Genomic DNA, 18,042 nt, shown 5'->3' with positions numbered 1-18,042 from the left:
CAATTAAATATTCACCACAATATTCGAAAATAAAGTAATACTACTCTTAAGCTCTGGTCAATATATTAAATGCATTTATTTTTGAAAATCCATTACTGTCATGCGACAACATGACAACAGCAGCTGAACATGTCAATTTGTTTTCTCATTCAAAACAAACAAGCAAGCCGACCGACATAATCGACCAAAGCGGGTTTGTATTAATTCGTGTTTTTTCAATTTCCAGACAGTCTTATGTTCATTTCTATCTTCGCAATCTACGATTATCTTTATTAGCAAACCACAAAATTCGAGTTTATGTGTAAAATAATTGCTAGTATGCTATGCAAACACGGAAGTCCTTTTCTAGGTGCATGATGATTCTGGAGAATTTTCATGGTCCTCAGATTATAATTACTTGATGCAAAAAGTTTGAAAAGCAATTTTATCTATTATCCACAGTGATTAGTGCAGTCACTTAGATCTAGGATGGCTTCGCCTTCACAAAACAGCCCAGCGCTTGGTACAACCAACCCGGTTGCAATAACAAATGCCAGCGGTGCTACAAAGACGGCTGGAACTGGTAGTAACGCAGCGGGAGGATCATCTGCTTCAGGAAGCAGTGCCGGGGACAGTGTGACACAGCTTTTAACCAAGCCAAGACTGCAGGAACTGGTTCGGGAGATAGATCCCACTGAACAGCTGGACGAGGAGGTAGAGGAATTGTTGCTGCAAATTGCGGACGATTTCGTTGAAAACACGGTGAATGCCGCATGCCTTCTCGCAAAACATCGCAAAGTCCCCAAGGTAGAAGTGCGGGATGTACAGCTCCATCTCGGTAAGTTTCAGCTCATAGCAGACGGTGACTGAGTCCTTTAACTTCTGTTTGCTTCGTCCCCTTAGAACGAAATTGGAATATGTGGATCCCTGGATTTGGCACGGATGAACTACGGCCGTACAAGCGTGCGACAGTAACGGAAGCTCACAAACAACGACTAGCTCTGATACGGAAAGCGATTAAGAAATACTAGCATATTCAAGCAATAGAAATAACAACTAGTATTTATAATCATTCATGCTACATAAATATGATATTTTTGTACATTGACTGCCATTTTCAAAATATGCATCTACTAAAACTGTCCCACACGAAAAGCGAATTTCAATAAACTAAATTCAGAATTATTATTCAATTAAACGTATAAAGTCGGAGATTTTATTCTTATATCGTTAGGGGAGAACCAAACATAATTACAGCTCAGACTTTCGATCGATTTTTACCAGCTCCACTTCGAAGATGAGTACCGAATTGGGAGGAATTTTTTCACCAGCCCCACGTTCACCATAGCCTAACTCAGGAGGAATGACTAGTTTCCGCTTCTCGCCTTCGCACATACCAAGCAGTCCCTGGTCCCAGCCTTTAATCACTTGGCCCATGCCAAGCGTGAACGTAAGCGGGTTGCCGCGTGGAATGCTGCTATCGAATTCCGTGCCATCTTCAAGCGTTCCCTAAAAATCCATCAAAAATAGTGCAATATGACGCATGATTGGTCGAAGCATGCAAACACCGGCTGCGCTCACTTACCGTGTAGTGCATATGCACCAGATCACCCTTCTTCGTGCGAACAGTACAATTTTCGACGCGTTTCTTCACGCCTATCTTCAATTTAGCTTCCGCTTGCACATTCGGCACCAACGCTATTCCAACCAGGCACACAACAAATAAATGTGAATAATTCATAATATGCAAATTTCCCTACGATTGTTTCAATAAAGCAATAGTTGTGTTAAGGATTGATTAATTATCCCCGGCTATATTTCAGTTCACACTAACACGATTCATAAATTTAGGGGATGCATTCTTTGCGGTGTTTTTATGACAGCAATGTCATCAACCACAAGAATGACAGAAAACAAGCAGGGACACGGCTGTGACAAAATATGTTTATTCAAACCGTTTGATAGCCGTTTTTGAAGAATTGCAATCCATGAAATCCTTAACCATTATTTACAAGGAATGCTCAACGATCTAGACTGTTTGCTCCAAGAAAGAGTATTGTCACTTATTTGGTTTCGTTAACATTTTGGCATCTCTAGCAATTAGACTGTATTTCTATTGACCAAAAAGAATACGCGCAAGCGAAAATTTTACTGTAGCCTTATGATCAAGACGCTCGAGAATACCTATTCGGGATCAGATTGCTTCGGACAATGGCTTGGTCATTTAACATCATGTTCCCGTTTTACCTTTTTCTTATGGCGCCTTTTTCGTTAAGGCAAATGCAACAGCCATTCTCGATGTTGGAACACGGGGTTCACTACATCGCAGCCAAAAAATATTCTCTAATGTGGGTGGAAGGTATGTAGAGCCACATGGTGTTGTATCATGAACCCGTAAGGTTGAAAAAATATGATAACATTTCCTTTTGATACGGTATGTTCCTTGCCAGACATTGTGATTTTTCTTACATAGAGTTTGCCTCTTCGCTTGGGTTACTTTACTCCTCTACTTAAGCAACTGTTAATGCTCTTGATCCACCATTGCAGGTCATTAGGCATGGATAGTTATTATTCAAGATTAAAGGAAACCAACCAACGATATTAACCGTTTGTGTAATGTATTTATTTTCTCTTTTACCAAATATTACAGTTAGCATCACACTTTGTGGTTCTATGGTACATTTCAATTTCATTCGCGTGCTTGCGCTTGGGCACATACTTCGAGCGCTCTCTTTTTGCATAATCTCGTAAGAAAAATATGCCAATAATGAAAACGGCATACAACGTTCGTTTCTACCTAACAGCCACGCATACGATGGTTCTAACGCTTAACGCTGACAGTTCTACTACTAGAGGTGGCATCGGCTACATGGAACTGGGCGGGATTGTATAATGATAACCTTCTCTTAGATAGGAGCGATTTAACGATAATAGCTTCATAATCACGTTTCACATTGTGCGCATACAATTCCATGTCTGCGGTAACTTAAAGCTATTGTTAAAGTTGTTCAAAGAATTATCTTCCTCAGTAACAGTGTTGCATCTTCAATACGAAACCCACAATTTGCCTACATTTTCGGACAGACATTGGGCACCGCAGTTGCGATTTGGCCATTTGGTTGTTCCTGTTTCAAGGTTTCTTTACATTCCGCCCGGATGCATCGAACAATTATGTATCCGTATTAATTATTAACGATGTTGCTATATTTTTGGTGTGTGATGTACGTAAACGAAAGTGAATACATGCGCTCTAATCTTAATATTCCGTTCCCGTTTCCTCATTTCAAAATACAACTAAAGGTTGAAAAGCGTTACAGGGAGTTCTATAAATTATATCGAATGCTATGATATAACGGCTAAAGATAATAAGAAAATGAAAAAAAAAAATATGCTTGAAAAAAAAATAAAAATAGAAAAGAGCATCTGAAGGCACTAATGTTTTCCAAAAATATCAAGTGCCAACTATCGTACATTCTAGCCCGTATTCATCATCGATCAACGTCATTAGGATATCATGCTTCTAAAAAGCGCCTCGTATAGGTTACGATGTTTCTTGCGTTACTAGCAATTTTGTCGTTACCAAAATTTTGTTCAACTATGCGTTTCCCCTTCGCCTTCCACGTTTGCCTGGGAGATTTGTACAACTTGTTTTCTCCTGTTCCTATGGAATGTATAGTCGCTTCATTTGCTATAGGCGAAAATTCCGACGCTAATACGGTAAGCAAAAGTAGGAGGGGAAGTCTGCTTGAATTGCCAACAAAGGCCGCTAACTCCTAAACCATCTCCGTTCTTGTATTCTCCTACCGGTAAAAGTCAATAGCACGACGATAATTACTGCTACAAAAATACGCATCGTCAAGATCGCACATTGACTATGGCAAACGAAAGTAAAAAAAGAATATTCTCAATTGTTTCGTCTAGCGCTCCTGCTGTCTTTCTTCCATAGCTGTTAACACATGTATCACTTCAGCAATTATCCACCAGCACAACTTTCTAGTCTACTCCTGCAAATCCTTGACTGCCCTCAATAGCGCTAATTAATTTCTCTTTCAGCTGAGCGTAGTTTTCGTATGGGGGCAGATCTAATCGGTTGAAGCTGTGAATTGAGATAAAAGACGAATAGATGAACGCATTTTGGATTAGGTTATTATTACTGTTTGCTTTCCCTTACCAAGTGTGGGCGCGCGGGAAATTGTTTACTGTTCCCCATTTCTCGATTGTAAACAGCTGTGGTCCGTTCGATCCGTACAATTCCTTAAAGCCGTTCATAGGCACTCGGGAAGTGCCGGTCACAAATTGCAACAATCGTGCACGCATCTCATTGTTGAAAGATAGTACCGCCCGCCAGAACCACTGCACGACTGCGTGATTCGCATAGTAGTCACCCTTGTACATTGTATTTTTCTTCCAGTCGTTCACATCGATACTCTGGATGCCACACATTAGCAGCTCGAGCTCGTTCTCGTCGAATATCTTGAGCAAATGTAGTGGCAGAAGCGAACCCACACCTTCTAGAAATGCTTGCATCTGGTCCTTGACGCGCGCCTCAAACCTCCAATCAATTACGAGCCGAATGTATTCGTCCTTGTTGTCGTTTGACACTTCCAGATCAGCTCCGTTTGGTTTAAGCTCGCGCTGATTTGTTGTTCCGAAGCTTTCTTCATCCACGCTGAACGTTAACATGAGCGGGCTTGGATCGTTCTCTTTTATGTAAAGGAGCGAATTGTAGTATTCTGTATCGACGGCTTCCATATCCTTCAGGTCAATTGGTTTTTGCAGCATCATCTTGTAGAATGGCCTGATGAAGAATGCATCCAACAATTTACCGTGGTAGATAGCCATTCCAGCAATGCGACCAATAAACCTGCGTACGCATGAAACAATGGCCAAAAATTTCATCAGCTAACAGAACATTATCCAACGATTGCACACACTTACCGGAAATAGTTCAGGTGTTCCTCGTTGCACAGACCACTATTTGGGTTGATCTGCAGCGTGTAATTGTCCATCGCCGAATACTCAAATAACCCGTAATAGGGATTGAACATTTCCTTTGACAACAAATAGAACCATTCGCGTGCCAATCCTCCGTAGTCCAGACCCGTTTCACCCTCGAACTCGACCCACAGCTTCGTCTTTAACAGATCGACTCGCGTGACAGAGTTGATCACTCGATAAGAATCTTCTAGGATGGAAATACGTCGCACTTTGATGTCGATTTTGTTCGGCACGTTGCTTGGTTTCTGCAGCTGGCTCTTAAAATATTCATACTTTTGCTTGTAGTCACGCGAGTACGGGACTGCCTGTCCTGCAATCTTTGGATTCGAGAGCCGCGGATCATCCCACTGTGTTGTGCGTGTGTTATGATCGATGAAAAACGTCCGACCGTCACTGTGCACACGTTCTTCCCAGCCTTCCGGCAACGGGCCCAGATTGTCATCAGAGCGAGCATCTCCACGACCTCCGCTTCCTTCACCAGCGGCACCGCCGTTCGCGGTGTTGGCAGACCCGTCGGTACCGGCATTTGGAATCGGGCTGGCGAGTCCCGTTCGCGGATCTACCCACGATGTGGTTTTGTTAATATGATCGATGAAAAACAGCCGTCCATTGGATGCAACTTGCACCGCCCAACCGGGAGGTAATCCAGTCGCATTCGGAACATTAGCCGAGCCCGGTGCGGGCGAAGATAGAAGGCCTGGGGACGGTTGAGATCCGGTCGAAGCACTCGGGGAATCTGAATACGCCTGGCTGGAAGACGTAGCGGCATCATTGATCTGAGATGAAATAGAAATAAACCCATTAATTACCACGTTCAAACAGAATCCTTACTTTGTACCATGCAACGATGCACTGGTTAAGGCTTTTAGAACCACTGACATACGCTTTCATTGCCAATTGTTAACAAACATTCGAAAACCATCTAAGCAGTTGATAGCCATAATCAACAATTTTCTGTTGTCTACTAAACGCGTGCTTTAACGACGTGTTAATTTTGTTATTTATAGTTTATACTGTTAGCGGAGCTCAATTTGCAGAATGTGTTGGATTGAATTAAGGTTTTTGTAACGTTTCGTATACATTATTTTATGCATCATCTAGTATTTTGTCAGTCACATAAGTTAGTTTGAATAAGTATTTCGTTGCGATTGTTAAATGGCTAGCAAGGCGGCGAATGCTTACTTATGGTTGGCAAGTGCCTCGGTTAGTGGTTAGCAGTTGTTGGGCCAGAAAGCAGTTATTTGCGATAGTAATTTATTTTATAGTATTGTTAAACGATATAACATGTAACATCAACAAATTAAAAATAATTCTAGGTTAAGCGAGGAAAAAGTTAGACGAAAAACAGGAGGAAACAAAAGCACATAAATAACTGCAGTGACCGTCACCTAGGTCCCGTACACCGGTAGGAAATAGACTAAGAGAAACAGTATAAAACAGCCCGGGGAAAGGAAACGGAACATTGCATCCTAGTAGTGTATGCAATAAAACATTTGGTAGAATAATGGAATGCTTCACTTCATGTTTAGTTGCAGCTATACATTCACTTTTGCCAATTGTTACATATTACAGTTATTGAGCGAGGCGATCCATTGATTCGTATCACAGTCATGTAAGTTAATTAGACAATTGTGTATCAATACAAAGTCAGACAGCATTTTAATGTAGCTGCTTAACGCGAACATTCTAGCACGTGAGGGGTAAGTACACATTACGGTTTAGTTTACAACACCCACCCGCGGAGTTACATTTCACCAGAAATTTAGTTGAAGAAAAGAAAAAACTTTGCCATGTGCCAAAGAAAAGGAACAAGCAACAAACCTCCCGAGCGGTAGGAGCATTCTCTGCTTCTACGTCCGCATCGACCGCATTGGCGATGGAGCTGGAGGAAACGGAATTATCTCGCCCAGCGGTTCCCACTGTCGCAGGCGTGGAAAGATCTCCATTCTCAGGGCCCGCAACCGAGACACTTTCGTTGGTGGTGACGATGCTGTGAGACGATCGGCGCCGCTGGGTGGGCACCGGCGTACCGGACGGACTAGCACAAGCAGAGGACGTTGACGAAGCCGATGGGGGTGGTGGGGCGGTACGTATTGGACGTATCAGACCACCGGTTCCACTGCTAGCGAGCGACGAACTGGAGAGTGACGGGGAGAGACCATTTTGCTCGGTCTCACCGTCACGGGACGTATTGACGGATACGGTCCGGTCAGGTGCAGGTAAGGCACCCTGAGAGTGATCTACCGCTGGGGATAATGGAAGAGCAGCCGTACCGGAACTAACAGTACCGCCTGTTCCACCGGCGTCGCCACTATCCGAGGCAATACTGGCACTGTCGGCCTTGAATAGGAAAAGGATAAATAACGGAGAAGGCAGGTGGTATACAAAATGAAGAGATGCATTACGACCGCAAGTGATTAAAATTTTCGTTAATGAAATTTGAAATTTCTAAATACCCGCCAGTCGTTCGTCCACAAAATGTACAAAAACTGTAGCTACAGACGAAACAGGGATGAAGAAAATGCTTTTGATAAATGCGTCAACGCTTCCAACCAATTGTAGATTTTTTTTGGGACATTTACAAAACTCATTTCATAAAAAAAAATTACTAGCAAATGTGCACAAGAAGGAAAACATCAAAACCATAGCATCAACGGTTGTGCATAGAAATGAGATACGGTTTCATTGACAAACGAAAATGAAGGAATATAATTGCGATCGGTCGGCTAATATCACACGTTGGCCAAGGTTCTTTCTTACCATGCTCGTGTTAGTGCTGCCACTGCCCCCGTTATCTGGATCGTTACTGATGTGGAATCTGCGCTGAAAAGCGGCCACCATATCGTTCAATCCCGGCTGGGCTGGTACGATACTGGGTCGCTCCCATTGCGTAGTTCGTGCGACATGATTAACGTAGTAGATTCTGCCCACCGGGTCGTGTCGCACCTCCCAACCCGGGGGCAGCGGATCCGTTTGCGGTGCCGGCGTCTGCTGATGATGGAAGCGAAAGTAAGGATGTTGCGCAGGTAGCTGCTGCTGGGGATACAATCCGGCATTCCGGGGCGTCGACAGAGGGGTACTGGTGCCGGACGACCGATTGCCAGTGCTGGCCGATGACGATGGGGACGATACGGTTTCCAGTAGGGCTGCTCGATTAGCGATGGCCGAATCATCGTTGCGCATGATCGCGTGGTAAAGCTCGAGCGTACCACGCACCTTAGGACTGATTCGCAAGCTAGACTGCCGTTTCGCTCGCAGGGTGTACCGCTGCGGTGCAATTGTTCTGCCTTCGGTTTCATGCGGTAAATTAATCAGCGTCAAATCGACGAGCCCCATGAAGCCATCCCGGGTGAGCCGATTTTCGTCAAACACCTGGAACACCAGTTTGTGCTCGTTTGGCTTGACTTGGAACACGAACTCCTCATTCCAAACAGGGTTGAGCGTCTGGTGTGATAGAGGGCAGACAGAGACGAGCAATATTAGTATACAGCTTCCGTTCTACATCTGACGTTATCGTTTGCCATTACCCTTCGCTTTGTTTTCGTCATCATCTGGTCCACGTTCACGTCGCCGGTGATTGTATTCTGCTCGATTTTAACGTACGGATCGCTATACCCGAAGATGTCCTTTTTCGCCAAACCACTCGCCCCCAGCACCTTGATCCGAACGAAACAGGCATCTTCTTCGTTCTGCGAGTGTAACGTAATAGTCATCCCGTGGTGTGCAGCAGCGCATATGATTCAACCGAAAAGAAGAGAATAGAATCGAACATAAACGATGGTTAGTAGCAGCGGTAAGCCAACAGATCGGCAAACATCTTTCTTGATCTATGAGAGCGTAATGTAACAGTCATCTGCCATTACATACAGGAGCGCCGGTGAATCAACTAGCAGAAGCAGATGGAAATAAGCATAAACTTTGATTTGAAGCAGCGCAATGGAATCGCGAATCCCCGGAATGATGAGAACGATAGTGGATTGCAAATTAATCGACCAAACGAAGCACAGAGGACAGATTTGTTTATCAGCAAACGCGTTTCGCCTGCGGAATCGAACGCGCGTATTATCAAATAATTCCCTCGCAAGCCTAACACACCAACTAAGGCAACGCGGCATCACCAAGAGTTGGTATTTTTGCCTGGCAATGTCGTCATACATTCGTACCAAGTTTATTAACATCCCGGTTCTCGTCATGAGGCTGGGTTGCTGTTTGCTGTCACCAACGCTGAGGATGAGGATTACTTGAACTAGCCAAGGATCCTTGTGTCAGCTCTGATGTCACCACTGCTGATTTGTTTGCCGAAATATCTTGCAATTATTTCACGCGGTTTTGGTCACTGCAACCCCATCACAATCACCGATACCGATATCTATAGTGCACTGACCGGTCGCCACATCACACTAGTCCCGAATCACGGTTGCGGGCACGAATCGGCAAAGGTAGGCACAGGTATTCCTCCAGAATTACTGTTTGCTGTTGTCCATCAAACCCCCCGTTTCGATAGTAACCGAACGCATCTGCCAGCCGCACCAAACACGCACCGATCACCGACTACTCATCGTGAAAATTACTCCCCGGCGCGCGGTGGAGCCTGACCGAGACCAAGCCCGAGACCACCCGAACGTAGTGGAGCTATTTCTGGTTCTACTACCTCCTGACTCTCGCGTGCCTGCTGGTAGTGGTAAGTGCGTACCCTTCAGAGGGATATCTTAGCAAGCGGGGTTATGGCTGCTGCAACAGCAGCAGCAGCAACAACAACAGCAATAGCACCAGCTGCTCGGGTGGCTCTCGCGAGCAGTGTTTGTGAACACGGTATGTTTTTCGATGCGTCTGTCGTCCGGACGCTCGTTTTACATGCGCTTTGCCTTGCCAACACACTACCGTGCTGCTGTCAATGCCACGGCGCGACGAAAGTTGTCGTTGTCCCCTCCACCAGCCTGGATGATGACACGCCGAAACCAAACACGATAGAAACGACGCGACGAGCACTTATCACCGATAATGGGCTGCTGATAGTGGGGCACACGGTGGAGGTGGAAACATCCGGCCGGTTTGCACGTACGTTCTCCTGACTGATGCAGGGAGATGTCACTAACAAGTCTACTACTTTTGTTAGGTACGCACTGATTATTTAATACCGTCTGCTGGAGAAAAAGCGACGGAAAATCCTTGCGCTAAACCTCTCTCACTGTCCTCTAACCCCATTCGCTTATAGCCTCGACGTTACACACCGTCACACTTTTATCGGTGGCTCGATATGCTAAGTCTAGCGGAATTAAGGAGCAAAGCCTCTAGACTCCCCGAACCAACAAGATAACCGGTCTGGCCCGAGAGACGATGAAATTAAAATCGTACGCGTATGCGAATGATAGGATAGGGTGAATAGGTATACCAGAGCAGTGGTTCGAATGGAAACAATTTGATTCTTTGTAGTAACGGCTGTGCGGGTTTTCGGAGCCGCAATGTGCACAACCCTGCGGTACAGACAAGTGCTCTTTTTGGTGCGATCGGGATCGGAACCGATGGGTCGAACAGCGTTTGTTGTTGAAAAATAGACAAATTATTAGACTAGAGAAATGCAATTAAAAATGGGATCAGACATTTTTCCATGGTGATTGGATAAAAGTACCAGAGCCTACAAATTAGAAGCCTTTGTCAGCTAGGTTGTCGCAGAATGCGGAATTTTTCACAGTGGTTTAGCCAACTATGATCGCAAGTGTAACCGGTCGTGATCCAGCGAAAGTGAACTAAAAAATGATGCATAATGTGATACAAAAAGAAGTTATCGATACAGGGCTTTTCAATTTAAATTTAAACGTCAACCCAAACTACTGATTACAAAAATCAAATCTCCATACAGACCCCCTACCTTATTTCCAATAATGTGGTCCAATAAAGCATTTGGTCACAAAACATAATTAACAGCTCGTTGGCTTAACAACCACATATCGATGTTTGAGAAAAGCGTACAATGTTGAATCAGAGTAGCTATCAAATAGCAGCTGTACTGTGTATTGTGTTAAATTCATCAATCAAGAAGACACCCTTAAAAATCTCATAAACCGCGCTAGCCCCAAAACAATAGGTTAAGGCAAATCCACCACGTGAGATGATAACAGTGAGCAGCAAACAGTGCGCACCTGGTGCGGTGTTATGCTATTGCGAGCACGAAAGGCATTGCTTTCATTGTTATCGTCATTATCATTGTCGAGCATGTATCCATTGCGGCGAGCGGTCCTTATCAGTGCATCGAAATGCTATCGTTCTCACAGGGGCGTCCAATTGCGCTCTCGAGCGTCATGTAACAAAGCCAGGGCTGTCGGGTGAAATGCAACACATTTCCGCTTTGAGCTGGTTCGAAAATGGAAGCAAAAAATATGTCTTTGTGCATCGGTGGGCATGTAATTTTTCCTATTTTGAATACCGTTCGGCTTTTGTTCCGATAAGCTCGATGTCGTACGAGTACCGTTGCCGGGATCGTGTGTGATGTACGGAAAAAGGAATCAGTGACATATGTCCTTGCTTGCGTGTATCTGTGCTTACCGATATCCCCATGTACTTACGGCTGTGAAAAGAGACCCTCGGGGTATGTGTGAGGTCAGGGCGGGACTCGAACCGTAGGCCGAGTTGCCCACGGACTGAGCCCTTCTCCTTGGTGGCCGCTGAGGAGTCATGAGAGAACCGGCGGTCGGGGACGGCGAATTTGACGGGGATGGTGAGCCACGCTGCAGGATCGTGGAATGAATGTTGCTGATCTGCGATCGCATGCCCGTACGGGTGGGTCTCACACCGCTTACAACACGGATGCCCTACCGTAGTGCTGCACAGGCGATGCACTCGATTTGCGACGGATGATGCGAAGAGGAGGTACAATCATCGAAGCACGGGAACACGGGAAACGGGCAGTTTGTCGTACGGGGGCAAGGGAACACGCATTCCATTGCCCTTCAGGAAGCGTTAGCAAAATTGGTGCATCACCTCGGGAGAAGAAAGAGGCAGAACGGGGTTTCCTCACGTCACGAACCTTTCAGCAGTATTTGGCTGCAATATTACTTTTTGCACTAACACTTTGCGGTCTACGCGCTGCCCTCACTAGCCTGCTTCGCTTACGTATTGCAGGAGATTATTGCTTAGTGTTGCACTATGCTAGAATCACAAACAGTTAATTTGGCAATGGAAATTATAATGCGGCGCTATATGAAACCCATGCTGGAAACGCACATTCACGAATATCACATGGCGCGTATCATATAAACCACTTCACGGTTAGCACTTCATGGGGAGATCAACACCGGAAACGAAAACGCAGCAAAAATCCCCCCTACAAGTAGGCTAGGGGCAATTTCTTTATGTTCTTTCCGTTCCGCACAATTCTTTCGGTGTCTATACAAAACTACGGTCGCAGTTATCCGCAGCGCATAGTTGACAGCTGATGTGAATAAGATTGTTAGAAACGCTGTTCAGTTGGATGGTGGACCGTGTAAGTCGTTTCGGTTGAATTACGCGTATTTTAGGAAATTCCCGTGGGGATTCAAACATAATATTGTCCTTTAGCTAGAAAACACGCACTTGTTACAGTTTGATTGGTAAGCATTTATAGTTGTCGCAGCAAGCTTGGTGATTGCCGGGTACTTTGTCTATACCTTGGCATAAAAGGTCATTCAAAAATTGTGTCATTTGTGTTTATTTCATTCAGGCTACTGTTGAATGCGAAACTAGTTCAGTTTTACAGACTTGTTTCACGAAATGGAGGGAGTTCTACTTGCCACCGAAAAACTTCTGCTGGATTACCTTAGCACGGCTGGCTGTTCGCCGGCAATAACATTTCTCGATAAAAACCTCTGCAAAATGGGCGATGTGATAGTAAAAAGCAAAACGGACACCGCAATTCAGTTCAACGATCAGGCACTCATTGCTGCCAGTAAGTCTTGGCCTTTTCCGGTGACGATGATTCGTTTCAACGGCAATGCTGCACATATTTGGTTTGATCGGATTGAAGTATTCCGAATGGCGCTGGATGGAACTGGTATGGATTGGCATTTGCCGGCTACAAGACGCAGTTCAAGTACCGCGAAAATTTCCGTTGAAGATCAAACCACCAAAGCGATGGATTTAACCACGTTGACAGAATTCCGTATGGACATTTTGAGAGTGGTTATTAAAAACTGTTTCGTTCATGCTGGATACACTATGATTGGAAAGGAGGAAATAGCCTTGCAGCAAGATGCTAGGCATGTAAAAATTGTTCAGAAACGAAGTAAAATACCCGATGAGCAACACGTGGAAGTTCTATGCGGCCCTGTGCTATCTGGAGAAAGCATGCAAAACGCGAGTCAATACATACAACAGCGCTCGAATGATATGCAGCTAATTGCACAGCACCGATATGGTTTGCGCATCGCTAATAATACCAAACTTGAGCAACTTGTTGCGAGTTTGGGTCGATCAGCAGCCATAGTCGATATGCTACACACGAAGCAAACCAGCGCGATCGATATGCGAAACCAGCATGACACGACTCGTACACAAACCTCTTCTAAGGGAGCCGCATTTATATTGTACAATTACGCTCGGTTGGCGTCGATATTCAAGAAGCACGCTAGACTGGTAGACCAAAAGGTTTTGTCGGAAGTACCGCCTGCGAATGAAATTAATTTCTCGTTGCTCGTCGAACCGGACGAATGGCATCTGCTGTACGTGTACTTAATTCGTTTCCCACGAATACTGGAAAAAACTCTCGGCCACGGAGAATTTGCTCGCATTGCCCCCTATCACCTGCTTGATTTTACATTGAGCTTGGTAAAGTGCGTTAGCAAGTATTACTGTAGGATAAGAATTCTAACGGAAAACAGACCTAAACTGGAACCAGTAATGTTTGCCCGATTACATTTGCTGAGAACTATTTTTAAGCTATTGGAGCTACTGTTGAAACTCCTAGATATGGAAACAGTTGAGGAAATGTAACATTTTATCGAGACAATTATGTTCAGCTAGTAAACATATCGATTACAATATATCATATTCCTTATGATTAACAATGAGCAGAGAAAATAGAACAATCGTTTTTGTCCGCCGCTTAATTTTAATTTACCGTGTTTTTTATGTTACTTAGTCGTATAATCTTGTTAATAAAACTAATCAAACTAACAAAAGTACCATTGTATGTATAGAAAGACAGATTCAAGACGAAACTGTTTGGTTTGCTGTTGTTTTTGCGCGGATTTTTATTTGTTCTTTTGGATGGAATATTTCGATGTGATTGAGCCGTTAACAATTTGTTTCGCGCATGTGATTCGTGAGGAATTGTACCGTTCTATTTTATAGCTCTTGTTTGGCATTTTAATGTCATATGGTTGAATGATAAATTTTGTCGTCTTGCGTGGTTTCCCATGTTGATGCAGGGTTTGATAAATAAAAATGATAGAATTAAAAAAGTAATCGTTCTTCCTGCATCAAATGGTAGCGCTGAGTGCCCATGTCTCTTCCGTTCAACTATCCGCGTTGTCTTACTTCGCTCATGATGACACGAGGTATGCACCGATTAATCATCTTTCCTTCGGTGGATCGGTATGACGAACTTATCGAATGGACTTTTGTACGTGATACCGGCCCGTCGAAACAGCTGTTTCGGGATACCGATGTTGCAAAGGTACAATCGTCCGCAGGCATCATTTTGATCGATGCCGTCCACCGGTAGAATCGGTAGAATGGAGCATTTAATTGAAATGCCTTCGATACCGGTACCGGGAGGGTCGATCGCCAAAACCGGCGCACGGCAATCGGTGATCCATTTGCGTAAACGATTCGCAAGTTTTGGATTTTTGATCGAAGCAATCACGAGATCACACGGAGGTAGAGCTGCAGAGAATGAAATGGAAAATAGTGTAAGAACGGATATCTGTAGGAACGGATAAAAGAACGGATGGTGTTCCAATATTACTTACTATTAGCATCAACAGTAAATTTGTTCCCTGTAGCCATGTACAACGGAACCTCTGTGCTGTTTTGTGTGGCTTCCGTCAACGAGGATAAGTATACGACCGTCTCTAGGCCGTGGCTGGCAAGTTGCCTAGCTGTGGATATTCCGACCTCATCGAGCGCGCCTTCACACACGATCACAATCTTTGGCCACTGGTGCTGATTGTTAGGCGTTAGTCGCCTGGAACCTCCCAGCAGTTGCAGTGCGAGCTCGGTGGCTCCGCGAGCCAGAAAATCGTTTTGCCGTTCGTGTGACAACCCCATGTTCACGGCTAACTCTTCGACCGTGTGGCGCAATGTTTCCGGTATCGATGGAATGACCAATCCTTCGTCTGTCACGTACTCCTGGCTGTCCCGGTCCACGTTCTCCAAACACTTGATCTCGATCCTTCTGTACTGTGCGGGGGTAGATACAAGCACATTTTCATCGTGGCGGTACTTCGTTTTTACAGCTGAATTTGATGCATGTCGTTGCTTACGATCGCCCTCGGTAGCCTTGGCATCGATTTCGTTCCAGATCGCCTGCTTGTCGAAAAGGGCCAGATTTTTCTCGAAATCAAATTCAACGTCCATCATGAGCGGATCATCGTCCGGTGATCCGAAGGTACTGTCTTTGGCAAGATTCTTTCGACTACGCGACATCTTGCCATTGGTGGCATTCTTTTTCGCGCTCCCATCCGTATGTGGCAAGGATTGGCTGGTGACCATTGGGCGGTTGTTACCGAAGGATCCAACAAAGCTGCCCGACGAAATTGACGAGGCGCCGACCATGTGATTGGATTTCGATGTTGCGCCATTGATGTCAATCGGATGGCTTGTGCTTTTGTTGGAGCCAACATTTTCACCCTTGCCCGATGTGCCACTGGTTGCATTATTGGTGGCGTTTGGGAGTTTGTTTGGAGCCGGCGATCTTGTGGCCAACTTGAATGCACTTCCGGCTCCATTCTGAAACTGTTGCGGTTGGTGCTGCTTGCCGTTGTTCATAAGTTTCATCCCATCGAACTGATCATCCAGTGAGGTGACCATACCCGAGTTGGCCGCCACAGTGGCCACCGGTTTCGACGGAATGCTCGGCACGTTACTACACGAAATGATATCGAGCTTGACGATGTCCCGTGCGCTCACCGTCACCTCGACGTTATTTTTCTTAAGCGGAATTCCATTGCGAACCGCTTTGGTGATGACCACGTCTGCCGGGCTGACTCGTTTAATTATGCCCTGGAAGATACCGAGATCATTGCGGCAGTGTATCGACACCGATTTGCCAACCCACTTATCGGCCATTTTTCCCAGCTACGGCACAAATGAGCGTGTTTTCGTTGACGTATGTTTTGCTGGTTAAATGTGGGGGTTTGTTTATATTATTGATAGCGTTGCGTCCTTCACAGTGACGATTTCAAAACATAGCGCAATAAAAAAATGACAAAATTTGTACGTAAACGCAACGGCGCACTGCGAGAATGGCGATACGTCACAGAAAAGAAGAAAATAATTGAGAGAAACGAACGAGAACAACAAAAATAAACTACCACTAAATTAATCTCTCAATAGTTTGAGGTGGTAAGGTAGAAGTAATGGTTTCGAATACAACCGGAACTTGTTTGCAGCTCAGTGAAAGCAATGTTTTTGTTCGTAATCGTCCGCGCGTCCTCCCGATGCGCACTACGTAACTATTGGTGGTATATTTCCCGTAAGGATTAATACTCGACAATTTGCACTGTACTAAAGCGAAGGGTATTAGTCTGTTGAAACAATAAACTACAGCATCATCTTATTTCAGGATGATTTTCACTTTTTGCCACGGTTTGTTCACGTTAAAGTGGTACGGCCATGGCAAACCTTTATGCTGCCATGTTGAATTGCATTTTGACAGTTTCAGCACCGATAATTCAAAAACACTTCCTCAGGCATACAATTGCAATGCACTAGATCAAATTGTGTCATTTCGAATTGAGCTAACCTTGCTTCTACATATGCGTGTTATTACTATCAGAAATAGTGATGGGCAAACAATATTTAAAATTTACTTATTATGAAATTGTAGTATCTGTTGTTTATTCGATAGCTTTTTGTTATTTTAGTATTGTCTAAATTAGTTGTTTTTTACTAAATATTACTTCATATTAATATATTTCATTGCATTAATGCATATCATTATTTTCATTGCGTTCATATCATTATTTTCATTGCATTAATGCATTAATTAATGTATTAATGGTTCAAAAAATAAAAATAACAATAGTGTCAGAACAGTTCAATGCATTACGTAACCAGTAACACTGCCCAAAAGCATAAAGAAATATATCCATTGTGCTGATACGTGGATATATAATTTTGAATTTTGAATACAGGATAGGATACCTAATCTAATCAATATACCCATGAATTCAATGCAACCAATTTACTCCAGCGATCGCATTTCAAATGACAAAAATAAATTGTTACTCAATGTAAAACTTTTACTACTCATTCATAAAATTTGAAAAAAAAATGACAAAGAAATTCGGCAAAATCTATTCTTAAAGTCTACAAAGAGTAAATAAAATGCAATTGAATTGTGCAGCCTATGAAATGGTTGTTGGAACATTTGACTGCTGGAATTGACTGCTAGATATTCTGGCTGTTGGAATTGAGTGTTTTGCAGCAGCCTGTTGACTAAGCTTGAAGACGAGTTTATTTTGTTCCAATGTTCAAACAATGAAGAGCTTTATCGCACCTTTTAATTCCGACTTGGATTTCAGTCAGTCGATGACATCAGTCGTGGAATACCGTGGTCAGCTCATCAACATGTTAAAGAACGGTACTTAGCAATTCTACGCACGGGTTGACTTCTTTGGTCACGCTTTTGCCTTTGTTTCTCGAAGATTTTTTTAGACGTTTTCAAACCCGTTACTACTTCCACGACGTTAACCGTAGCATTGCTCTGAATTTAATTGCCCAATTTATCAGGAAGATCCTCCTCGAACGCATGGTCTTTTTTCTATAAAAGGTGAGACAAAAATGGAACGTGAGTTAAGTAAAAGCTTACTACCTATGAAGCATACGAAAGTAGAGTCCCATAAGGGACACGAATGTGGAGTGTTTATT

General features: G+C 44.0%; 5 protein-coding genes across 5 annotated transcripts; 2 read left to right on the top strand and 3 right to left on the bottom strand.

The window, feature by feature from the left end:
• The first annotated feature begins 468 nt into the window (after nucleotides 1–468).
• LOC128731613 (transcription initiation factor TFIID subunit 12) lies at nucleotides 469–1,131 on the top strand. Its single transcript, XM_053824745.1, has 2 exons — nucleotides 469–817; nucleotides 883–1,131. The coding sequence occupies exons 1-2, from the start codon at nucleotides 469–471 to the stop codon at nucleotides 1,008–1,010; spliced, it is 477 nt and encodes a 158-aa protein (XP_053680720.1). The 3' UTR covers nucleotides 1,011–1,131.
• Nucleotides 1,132–1,167: 36 nt separating this feature from the next.
• LOC128731011 (peptidyl-prolyl cis-trans isomerase FKBP2) lies at nucleotides 1,168–1,811 on the bottom strand. Its single transcript, XM_053824106.1, has 2 exons — nucleotides 1,565–1,811; nucleotides 1,168–1,488 (listed from the first exon to the last, which is right to left on the bottom strand). Exons 1-2 carry the CDS (start codon nucleotides 1,718–1,720, stop codon nucleotides 1,231–1,233), a joined length of 414 nt encoding a protein of 137 aa, XP_053680081.1. The 5' UTR covers nucleotides 1,721–1,811; the 3' UTR covers nucleotides 1,168–1,230.
• A 2,161-nt stretch (nucleotides 1,812–3,972) lies between these two features.
• LOC128721998 (E3 ubiquitin-protein ligase Nedd-4) lies at nucleotides 3,973–11,744 on the bottom strand. The gene is made up of 7 exons (XM_053815809.1): nucleotides 11,541–11,744; nucleotides 8,505–8,666; nucleotides 7,738–8,421; nucleotides 6,799–7,317; nucleotides 4,918–5,753; nucleotides 4,151–4,843; nucleotides 3,973–4,075 (listed from the first exon to the last, which is right to left on the bottom strand). Exons 1-7 carry the CDS (start codon nucleotides 11,742–11,744, stop codon nucleotides 3,973–3,975), a joined length of 3,201 nt encoding a protein of 1,066 aa, XP_053671784.1.
• Nucleotides 11,745–12,723: 979 nt separating this feature from the next.
• LOC128720752 (DALR anticodon-binding domain-containing protein 3) lies at nucleotides 12,724–13,941 on the top strand. The gene has a single exon (XM_053814447.1). The coding sequence runs from the start codon at nucleotides 12,724–12,726 to the stop codon at nucleotides 13,939–13,941; it is 1,218 nt and encodes a 405-aa protein (XP_053670422.1).
• A 240-nt stretch (nucleotides 13,942–14,181) lies between these two features.
• Nucleotides 14,182–16,239, bottom strand: LOC128732026 (enhancer of mRNA-decapping protein 3). The gene is made up of 2 exons (XM_053825185.1): nucleotides 14,922–16,239; nucleotides 14,182–14,835 (listed from the first exon to the last, which is right to left on the bottom strand). Exons 1-2 carry the CDS (start codon nucleotides 16,237–16,239, stop codon nucleotides 14,519–14,521), a joined length of 1,635 nt encoding a protein of 544 aa, XP_053681160.1. The 3' UTR covers nucleotides 14,182–14,518.
• Nucleotides 16,240–18,042: the final 1,803 nt, after the last annotated feature.

The sequence above is a fragment of the Anopheles nili genome, chromosome 2 (assembly GCF_943737925.1).
Source record: "Anopheles nili chromosome 2, idAnoNiliSN_F5_01, whole genome shotgun sequence".
Lineage (NCBI taxonomy): Eukaryota > Metazoa > Arthropoda > Insecta > Diptera > Culicidae > Anopheles > Anopheles nili.
This window is presented reverse-complemented; position numbering and strand designations above follow the sequence as displayed.